The 10921-nt window shown below is 44.1% G+C and overlaps 1 protein-coding gene across 1 annotated transcript in view; it reads left to right on the top strand.

Annotated features, from left to right (window-relative positions):
- Positions 1-10301, top strand: part of LOC143327480 (NUAK family SNF1-like kinase 1) — a 13878-nt gene extending 3577 nt beyond the window's left edge. The window contains exons 2-7 of the mRNA XM_076741834.1: positions 1810-1930; positions 2269-2420; positions 4025-4090; positions 6155-6274; positions 6598-6730; positions 6877-10301. Of these exons, the coding sequence (XP_076597949.1) occupies positions 1810-1930; positions 2269-2420; positions 4025-4090; positions 6155-6274; positions 6598-6730; positions 6877-8072 (1788 nt within the window). The 3' untranslated portion in view covers positions 8073-10301. The remainder of the gene's footprint in view (positions 1-1809; positions 1931-2268; positions 2421-4024; positions 4091-6154; positions 6275-6597; positions 6731-6876) is intronic.
- The last annotated feature ends 620 nt before the right edge of the window (positions 10302-10921 follow it).

The raw sequence follows: 10921 nt of genomic DNA, 5'->3' as shown, positions 1-10921 counted from the left end.
CTCTGCTGCTCACCTGATTACATCTGCGTGACTCACACACATGGCTACACGTGTTGTCTACATGCATTCTGTTACAGTTTGGCACTTTTGGCTGAAATCTCACACGGAGGACATTATTTGGGTGAACAATGAGACATTGTTAGGCAGGAGGGTACTTTAGAGGTCACTCTTAGATATGACGTGTACCCAGCACATTTGCATTCACAAGGGTGAGATCATGCACCCACATGCACACAACCTTCACACACACGTGCCCCTTAAAAAAATGCTCTTATTGCCCCGAAGGCTGAACAATAACCAGAGTGTGTCTTTCTTCTCTATGGTCTACTGAGCAGGCCTTAATGCCATGTCCAGGGGGTAAGTCAGAGCTTATACAAGCCTTTTTGCCACATACTTTGACATGCTTTATCCATTCCTTTCACCTGTTAGCTGCCTCCTATCTCCTCCTTCCTCATTCCTCCAGCTTATTTCATAGTCTCCCCTTTCCTTGCCTTCCCAGCCAGCAGGTATTTGGGTCAGAAAACACTCACAAGCATGCAAGCGTACATGTTAATAGCCCCCCAAGCTTGGACATGCGCCACTCAGCTGACAACCACAGACTATGTGTGGCCTAATCTCTGACCCAGTACTTCTGGATGGACAGGGATGCCACATAAGTCTGGAGAGTCTAGTGATGTGAGAAAAATCCTCATATCTCAGCACTTGTTTATAAAAAAGATATAAACCTAAAAACACAAATGTTCTCCTTTGCTGGATAGCGTCACATCAGTGATAGAAGGTCAGGTCAGTCCCAGCAGTTCCCTGGAGTGTGTTTTCGTTGCATAACCATGGTGGTTGATGGAGCGTGTGAATTGTTTCTTCCAGTGTCTCGTAGACGTTTTTTGCGGCAGCTGAGAATGTTGGAGTTGTGACCCAGAGGAGAGGCCTGCTCGCCTATAGGGACATTGTAGGGTTTGACAGAATTACACAGGGGTATGATCAGAGCTATGTTAGGATGTTAACCTCGCAAAGTGGTCCTGAAGCCTCATCTGCACATTATACCACATCTCCCAACTCTTCGGTTGTCCTTTTTGTAGTTCATAGTATGTCCTTGCATGGTGCCATTTTGGTGACAGCTAGTCTACCCAAAGAGGTTTAGGGGCTCATGTTGGAGTGTCTGTTTTGGTGTATATGTGTGTGTTCGGTGGTTGGGGGGTTACATCGGGGTACAGTAAGTGCCTGGGATTAATGAAGTAGAGTGTGAACAGTGCAGCTGTCAACCTTCTGCCTCTGAGCGTGCTCAGATCACAGGAGACCTGCTCTCACCATCCGTCCCTTAAAACCCACATAATCACCTCTAATACCCAGAGATTTGATTTCTGTGTGTGTGTGTGTGTGTGTGTGTGTGTGTGTGTGTGTGTGTGTGTGTGTGTGTGAGAGAGAGAGAGAGAGAGAGAGAGAGAGAGAGAGGATATATCAACAGGATGCATGTCTTTGTTTCCATGCATGTCTATACAAGTAGTACTTGAACTGTGCATTTGCATGTGCATTACACAAGTTGTGAGGGAGGTGATGGAGAAATTAGCTGAATGTTGGGTTTGCAGAGTTATTTAAAGAGGAATCTGTGTTTATTGGCACCAGATGTCTCTTCTGTGAAGATGGGCAACAACAACAAGGGTTGCAAGTATCACCAGGGTATCAACTATCCCCTAATGCTGAAAAATTAGCTCTAGAGCTGTATTTAATTATTACAGTGATCAAAATATGTGTGATTTGAACACAAAGATTCATAGAATGTGTACAAACGTACTCATATGTCTTCTTTCTCAGGTGGCGATCAAGTCGATCCGCAAGGAGCGCATCACCGACGACCTGGACAGGATTCACATCCAGAGGGAGATCGAGATCACCGCCTCGCTCAGGCACTCCAACATCATACGCTTCCACGAGGGTAAATGAAATATCATTGCGAATGATTACTTTTAATTCTCATCACCAGGCAGATTTTTAGAGTTTAGTCACATGAGACTGTATATTTGAGGTCCATTTTCAGAGATTTCTGTCCTTAAAAACAGTATTGAGAAGAGATCTAACGCACTGTGGGTTTGGGTATTTTCAACGGATTCATAGAGAACTCTTGAATATTTAATACCCATTTTTGGGTTTTATCCTGTTGACACTTCTTGTCATGTGAATCCACATATTCATGCAGAAAAGCAGCTGTTGTTGTTGTATAATAAACACATATGCATCATGCCGTACTGTAAATGTGTCCTGTGCCCTGTGCAGTGTTCGAGAGCCGGGATAAGATTGTGATCGTGATGGAGTACGCCAGCAGGGGAGAGCTGTACGATTACATCCAGGAGAGGAGGAGACTGCCAGAAACAGAAGCCAGAGGCATCTTCAGACAAATCACATCTGCTGTCCACTACTGCCACAAGGTTTCCATACATGCACATACACACATACTCTACAAACACACATACTTTCTGCAAAACACCACTGGAATTTAGTATGAATTGACCACATGTAAGCACGTGCTGAATTGCATGCTGCGGTATTCAACGGTGCACAAGCAAATACTGTACCACTAAATCCACTAAATCCTAATCCTAATTCTGCAGGAAAACTTGACTTGAGTTTTCAGATCTCTCTGGGTTAAGAGCGCATTATCCCTTGATTGTTTTTTACAGTCACACACTGACACATTTAACAAACACGTTGCCTAAATGAGCTTCCTTCATCCCTCCACAGTACTGTAAGCCCTGGCAAAGGAACAGATTCTTCTTTGTTTCAATTGTTGTGTACATAATATCAAACGTGGCGACAGAAAACAGGAATTATCAAGGCGATACATAAATCCTATGAATGCAGAAGTGCAGTGTGGAAGAAGTGAGGATCTGGGCCTTACAGTCAGCTGAGCTGGATGTGACAGACATGTTTTTGTTTCCTAGCAGTCTTATTTTGGCACGTTGGCTTCTTCATGAATCCCTCACATTAAACTCAGAGATTATCTTTCAGCTCCTGTAGCTTTGTGTAGCAGGCAGGGAGGTGGATTTTGTGCCCTCAAATATTGTCCCAAAATAGACATGAATGTTCCGGCATGAATGAATTATTGAATGTGCCTCTGAGGTATGCAAGGCACATGGAAGGATTATTGAGGCTTCAAGAGAAGAATGAAAATAATTCTAAATCATTTGCTGCTTTTTTTTTTTCTTCAGATCTGTTTGAAGTCAATTGAAATAATAATAATAATAGAATAATAACATGGTCAACATGTATTTCTGCTGTCTTTCTTTCTCTTTCTCTCTGCCTTGCATACACGCACACACATACAGGCACACTGAGGCTTACATTCTGTACATACTGTGCACAAAACATTGAGTAAGGTCATGAGTCAGGTCCTCCGCTTAAGTGCTCTGAAGAGGATGTAATTAGCAAAAGAAAGGAGGCTATTCTGGCTCATTAAGCAGTGATTTGAGAGAAACTGACAGCAACTTTTAAAGTTTCCCTGCATCACAGGGCTTCCTGCGTGGCCACAGTTATCTATAGCGGCACTGTCTCTTCTTATGATTTGCTACCAATTCAATGTCAGGAAAACACAAGTGATCCTACAACAAGCTTTTCCTCTAATCAAGCGTCCAGCGTACTCTGGCTTTTCCTCACCAGGCTGCACAGCTGTCTACACTCTATGGCCTCTTGTTGGCTTTCAGGTGCTTAATGCTATCAGGGGATCAGATCGCATCTCATCAGATGAATTAACCCAAACAAAGCACTTCCTCATGCCTTTCGACAATTAGAAAGTCTGAGGGCCTTTCTCGAGGCTCTCTGATATGTTAGACACATGGCCCTACAACATGAGGCCCAAGTGGAATGTTAATGGTCATAAAGTTTTTAATGAAAGATGAACTGCCCGTGCACCACAGGCTGGGTTTATATTGTAAACTTCACAGCCTTCAGTCTTATGTTTGCATGCAGAGGGAACACATCTGACTGTAAACTGGAGGGAGCACAGGACTTCATGCGCCTCTGCTTTTTCTTGCAGAACGGTGTTGTGCATCGAGACCTCAAGCTGGAGAATATCCTTTTAGATCAAGATTTTAATGTAAAGGTAAGATCGATAAAACACACACAAGCCGAGCCTCCATGTCACTTTCAAACAAAGAGGGTGATTGTGTGTGTTTGGGAAAATAAATGAGAGTTTCCTTCCAAAAACAAGTCATTCATGCTCGGATGAAATAACAGATGTCCACTGACAAAAGCAATGTTGGCCTGAACGGTAAATACATCATGGGTTATTTTCATGGCTTGTCTGAAGACCCCTGATTAAACTTTTGTTTTGGAACATAAAAGGCATACATCTTTATGACACGCTGGCTGATATATTTCAGGAAAAAATCTTTTTCCATTGCTGCACTTAGCATGCCGGAGTGAAGCGTCACGTAGTACAGCTGATAATGGATTTTCTTGCTAGCTCCAAAATAAAATGCAAACAAAATGCACATTCAGAACATACATTGGAGCAGTTTCTACCCACAGCAATTTTTATGTGTTGTTAAGCCATGCACACTGAACCAGCGCAAACATACTGCCTGGTCTTATAAAAGAACCCAGGGGTCATTTTTTGCCTTATTTGGGTGCCTCCTCTCCTTATATGGGAGCTGCGCACAGCCAAAGGGGAATGCAGGGAATCCAGTGGCAATCGCGCCAATCGGAGGGTTTTAATGTAAGTATGCCTTGTCTGTCCGTCAAAAGGAAACACGCCGTGTCAGACCTCGCATTGGCTCTTCATTCATTGCAAACCTGAGGTTCACCACACCGCCCTCTCACAGAATCCGCAGCAGGAAATGACCGAGCCTCTGTGCAATGCATGTGCGAGTTATGCCAGCACTATAGCTGCTCAATGGCATGTTTTGACATAACTAGAGTGAAAAAGTACTGATACTCTTGTGTATAAAGCCAAACACAAATAAGATCGTAGATGATTTTGCTCGACACACCAAATTTCAATTACTTCTCACATGACATTATCACAAGAACCTTGCAGGCAGCGAGCCACTGTAAAACATTTACCAGTGACCTGTTTCAGTCCAGCATGCGTGTGAGAGACGGTGGCTTCTCACAACAGGCCATGTGATTCCCAGACGTGTGTACAGGAGTCATCCGTATGAACTCTTTGAAGAAAGAGCGCGTCTCATACAAGTATTCAGCACTGACGAATGTCTCTTCAGGAGCCTCACACAGATGTACAACTCTTGTGGTGGAGGAGAATTTACACTGCAGAAGGCACACACACAAACACACTGTAGCTTGCAGAACGTAAAGCTGTATAAACTGCACAACTCGCATGCTCAGTCTACACATCATCATTGCCACTGTATGCATAACATGAACTCTTGTATACACATCTGTGAGGTCTCTATTCCCCCGAACCTCTGTTCCACGGAAATAAAGCTGTCATGTTGAGTATTTTTAACACCAGAGGGGCTGATAGCGGACTGGTGCCCATGTTAATAATCTCCTCAGATAGAGAGGAGCCTCGGTCTGTCTGCGTGTGGCTCTCGCAGCCTCGAGTGAGTGATTGTTCCGTGACGTGAGTGTAAGCAGCCTGATGTTTTTGGCCCTCTTCTCTTTCCTCACTCACACTTACACTGGCAACACTCCAGCATACCTACTTTTGGCTCCTTTAAAAGGAATTGCTTTGAGTTATTGTGTTTTTACCACATGGGTAAGAGTTTACAGTACATGCTCACTAAACTGGAATGTGGATTGTCTGACGATGAGCGTGAGTGTTGAAGTGAATAAGTGAGTGAAATTTGTAAACAGTGCAGTGTTAATTGATTAGTCCATTCAGTCATAAACACTCTGAACTTTTACCCCCCCCCCCCCCCCCCCTTCCCCCTTTTAATGAGCAATAGAAGTTTGAATACACTTTTTTCCGCCTGGATATTTTTTTGTAAATGCAGCTGTTATGTCATCTGTCACTGAGACTCACTGTCACATGAACCAAACAGACATGAACACAGCTACACACACATGACTTTTGTGCCCACAGCTGAGCAAATTCTTTCTCTAAAACTTGTTGTTTGGTTGTATTTATTTTTTACGTATTTTTCAGGGTTTCACTTCATATGTATTGTTGTCATAGTTGTTGATTTTTTCTGTGACTCTGCAGCTGGCTGACTTTGGCCTTTCCAATCACTTCGAGAGGGGCACTCTGCTGCAGACCTACTGTGGAAGTCCACTCTATGCTGCCCCAGAGATAGTGAAAGGACTGCCCTACCAGGGGCCAGAGGTGGGTCAAAACACCGCTATCACTGGTTTCCTCATCAGGCAATTTTCCAAACTATGGGTGTTTCTTAAGTTACATCATAGTCAATCAGCGAAGTTGTTGCCCTGGAACCAAAACAAAGAGCTGAAAGACGATAAAGTGCTCCATAGAGCTGAGAGGAACTACAGAGTCGGGTCGTTATTCTCTGTGGGCTCACCACCACAAGGGGCACCTTTCATGTTACACATAGCATTTAAAAATACAGATATTTATTTGTGACGCTTTAAAGCTGAATGCTCGACAATGTTCTATTGAATCTGACTTTGTTATGTGTTTCTGTGTGCTAGGTGGACTGCTGGGCGCTGGGGGTGTTGCTGTATGCCCTGGTGTACAGCAGCATGCCATTTGACGGGGCCAGCCACACCAAGCTCACAGAGCAGATCAGCCGAGGCCGCTACCGCAGACCCAACCCCCCCTCAGGTAAACCTTTACAGTGTCCATGTCTCCATCAGCATTATATTTCTAATCATCAGTGTCTGATGTTTGTTGTTTTCAGTCGTAGTCTGTTAATTACATTATTTTCTAGTGTAGCTGCTATTAATACCTTCTGACTCTGTTCCCTCCAGACGCCTGCGCTCTTATCGACTGGTTGTTGACAGTGCATGTGGATGAGAGGGCTACGATAGAGGATGTGGCCAACCACTGGTGGGTGAACTGGGGTTTTGAAGAGAGTGTGTGTGACTGCCCTTCATCTCCGCATCAAGAATGCCCCTCCCCACTGCTGGCTCGCTACATCGACTGGCAGAATCGGGTCGCAGCTGCTAGCAACTTGACTGTTGACCCAGGGTGCCTATCCTCAGACTCTTCCTGTCCCCCTCAGCTCTCTCCCCACCCCTTTTACTTCAGCTTACCTCTGAAGAGCGACCGTGGAGGAGGAGGGGGAGGAAGGGTACGCGGAGGAATGTCGAGCCTCAGGAAGTCACGCAAGGAGAATGCAATTCCCCAGACTGCACTGGGAGCTTGTGGTGGTGTTTGTGGAACAGCTGCCACCTCCGCTGCAATTTCCGCCACTTCCACCACTGAAAGAAAGAAACCAAAAGGTATTCTGAAACCCCAGAGGAGTTTTGACTCAGTCTTTCACAGCCCTCCTAAAGAAAACTCTCCTTCCCAACCATGTAACGCTGCTCCCCAGCCTTTTCGAACACATACACATGTTGATGTCCTGTCCAGTAGTCTGCCACCTCCCTCTACATTCAGTCAACCCTCATCCAAAATGCCCAAGAAGGGGATACTAAAGAACTTGTATGGAGGGGAGTCGGGCTATGGCTCATCCTCAGAAAAAAGAGTGTCTGGAGCAGGAGTTAAAGAGAATGATGCAAGTGATTTGTGCTCCCACAACCAGCATACTTGTGTCCCAACGGCAGAAGACAGCCCCACCATGCGCACAGAGGCAGTACGGAGAAGGAAGGGTATTCTGAAACGTAACGGGAAGTTCTCCCGCAGTCTGGACCTTCCCGATGACCACCACTCATCTCTCTCTTCAGCACCCACGATATTCCCTGAGGCCCTGCAGCAGCTCCTCCATGCCACAGGGGGCGCCGAGGGCCGCCGCAGCCGCCCCTCCAGTGTGGTGAGCGAGGACAGCCTCTTCTCCTCCGATTCCTTTGACCTACTAGACCTCAGCGCCCAGTCACGTCGCAGGATTTTCTCCCGAGTGATGCAGCACAGCGCCTGCAGCTCTGAGGAGAACCTGGAGCAGCTGAGAGGCGAGGCACACAGGGTTGGTGGAGACGAAGAAGGACAAAAGGAAATGCTAACATGAGCCTAAGGAAAAATGGACTCATCAGTTTGGTGAAAAATGGGTTTGAATAGCAGTTGTTTAGTTCACTTTTCTGTGATAATCACTGTCTGCCATCTTGAAAAGACTGTAGCAAACAGAGAGGTTGCATATCGAGTACATGGACTCAACTCAACTGCATTGTACTGTCAATGTAAAAGTGCATTCACTGACATTTAAATTGTATTCTGAATGCAAGACAGTGCAGAGAGTGACAAGGCACGAAGTGAAACCGAAAGGGGACCAGTATCTGCCAAACTGCAGAGATGGGACCTGAATGCGGCAGAATGCACAGTCCATTTAATGAAGTCACTCTGACCTCACCTGCACAAAAGATCCTCTTTGGAGATTTTACAGCAGATTTCTGTTGGGATGATCTGACTGTGGATGCTGGAATCTGGTTAAGTTAGCACTGCAGGTTTTTGGAAACCATCTTGTGCCATTTTGGATATGTGATTCCATGTATCAGTCTGTTAGTGGTGACAATAAAATAGAAAGAGATATCAAGTGTGTTTCCATCCACCTGCTTTTATGGCCATTTTGCACAGAAAAAAAAGCCTGGTGGAAAAGTTGGTGTATCAATGAAAGGAAAGTGCGACAAAATGCAACTGAAACAGGCTCAGTGAATAAACGAGACGAAAACACCAGATCCATGTGGAGCAATGAGGAGACTGGAACGAGCCTCAAATGAATATATGAAACAAGCATAAAAGCCACAGTTTTCTACCGTTTTGGGTTTGACTGGCACTCTTCTTCTGCAGCAGTTTTAATGGCACGGGACTGGAGAATTAGCCCCACCTACTGTTCATCTTGATGCACTCAAAAAGATCTGTACAGTGGTAGCGGATGGAAATGCACATTAATCCACATCGTATGCCAGTCGTCTGAAAGTTCAGTATTTGCGTTTGAATGTTTGAATGGAATCTTGGCTAAAGATGGCTCTATTGTGAGGATAGATTCTGCTAAACTGAACTGTTGTGATCAGCAGCACTTGACCCTTTTTTATGAGCTCTATATAAACATTTAATAAATTGTTTATAATTCACTAAAATGTAGCTGTAAGCTGATATATAATGATATTTTTAAGTGTTTATTGATGTATAGTAGTAGAAGTAACATTTCTTCAATGATAACTTCTCCTATAAATATTACCAATGTGTTTTACTATATTGTCATTCATTATCTGTTTATTCACTAGCCTACACTTATAGGTGCCCACAGGAAGAGTTCTAAGTTGTTGACAAATCCATTATTAAATGCTTATATCTGCTTACAGCTACAATATAATGTGTTATGAACCATTCACTAAAGGGATGGTTTGGGTTTTTAGAAGTGGGGTTGTACAAGGTACTTACCATATGAATAGTCAGTGTATTACCTACAGTAGATGGCAGTCAGCACAAGCCCAGGTTGGAGGAGCAGACAGGAGTTTCAGCACAGAAGCTAAGCATGTACTGCTGTGAAGTGTGAGTGCTGTGAGTCGACACCCAAATGTATTTTATCTACCTACACAAAGGCCCACAGGTTAAAATAATCAATATCAGTTTGTATTTTGAATATTAAAACCTTGCCTTGCCGTCAGACAGCCATTTCTTTTCAACACAGTCATAAGCAACACTGCACACACTGGTCCAGAGCACTGCTAAATGGGCCAGATAGACACTCACTGAGCACTGCTGTACTAAAACATCAGGTCCTATGTAGCACGAAGTAGTTACAAATAATTGAAACAACTTACCAAACAAGCAATAAAGAAATGCAGGTTCCACAGAAGTTTCCCCTCTCTCTCTCATTATGCCTCTTCTGTCTCCATCTGTACACTCTGGTTCATGAAGGTGTGCTCCTGCTTCCACAGTGAACAGCATTTTGTTGTTGTTACCATCCTAATTGCTCATTTTTATTTTCTTGTATTTGTCATCTCTTCCAAACACTGCTGAAAAGTACATTGTTTTGCTTCCATGCTGGTACTACTCTCTACTTTCGGGGTGCATTTACTGAAGGTAATACATTAACTATGCAGTACCTCATACAATCCTACTTCAAAAAACCTGAACTATCCCTTTAAATGATCATATGCTGTCTATACACTTGAAATAGGGTAAGTTAAAGTAAAGCATTACCTATTTCACCGTGATATTGACTATATTTGTATTACACAGTAATGAACTGTGCACAATTTGCTCGTATGCACCAACAGACACAGTTTGAACCACTGTGCCACCTCCTGCTCGAGGAGGGCCTTTCTGTGTGGAGTTTGCATGTTCTCCCCGTGTTCACCTGGGGTATCCTCCGTAAAAATATACCCCCACTAAAAACATGCAAGAAGATCACCACCTGACCAATGGTGACACAGAAGAATGGGTCCCCGGGCGCCGGTCTGGCAGCCCACCGCTCCTGGTCTGCCGCGGAGGAGGGACGACCAGGATGGGTCAAAGGCGGAAGTCAAATTTCACCTCCGTGTGCTGTGTGCATGTGTGTGTGACAATAAAGGGGAATGTCTCCCCCCGATTCTTCTACTTCTTCTTCTTCTTCTTCTTGAAAAGGATGGATCACATTGCTTTTTACCTTGACAACACCAGTGCTGCTGTGGACATTTAAATAAGTCATGTATGCAGTAGATGCGATTTCTCTGTAATTTTCATACTGTGAGAAAAGAATTCTGTTAACTTTGTTTAAGCATTTCATACCTATTTGTTGTTGCCGTTGAAAATTTTTAATAAATTATGTGAAACTGAAAAGTTTCCAGTTGTTTTTCTGGTGAGAAAAGCAGAAAAGCAGTAGGAGATGAGAGATGAAATGAGCACATGCTGCAAAAGACAACACAATACAGAGAA

Source organism: Chaetodon auriga, chromosome 10 (genome assembly GCF_051107435.1).
Source record: "Chaetodon auriga isolate fChaAug3 chromosome 10, fChaAug3.hap1, whole genome shotgun sequence".
NCBI lineage: Eukaryota > Metazoa > Chordata > Actinopteri > Chaetodontiformes > Chaetodontidae > Chaetodon > Chaetodon auriga.
The sequence above is the reverse complement of the archived record's forward strand: the minus strand, read 5'-3'. Positions and strand labels throughout refer to the sequence as shown.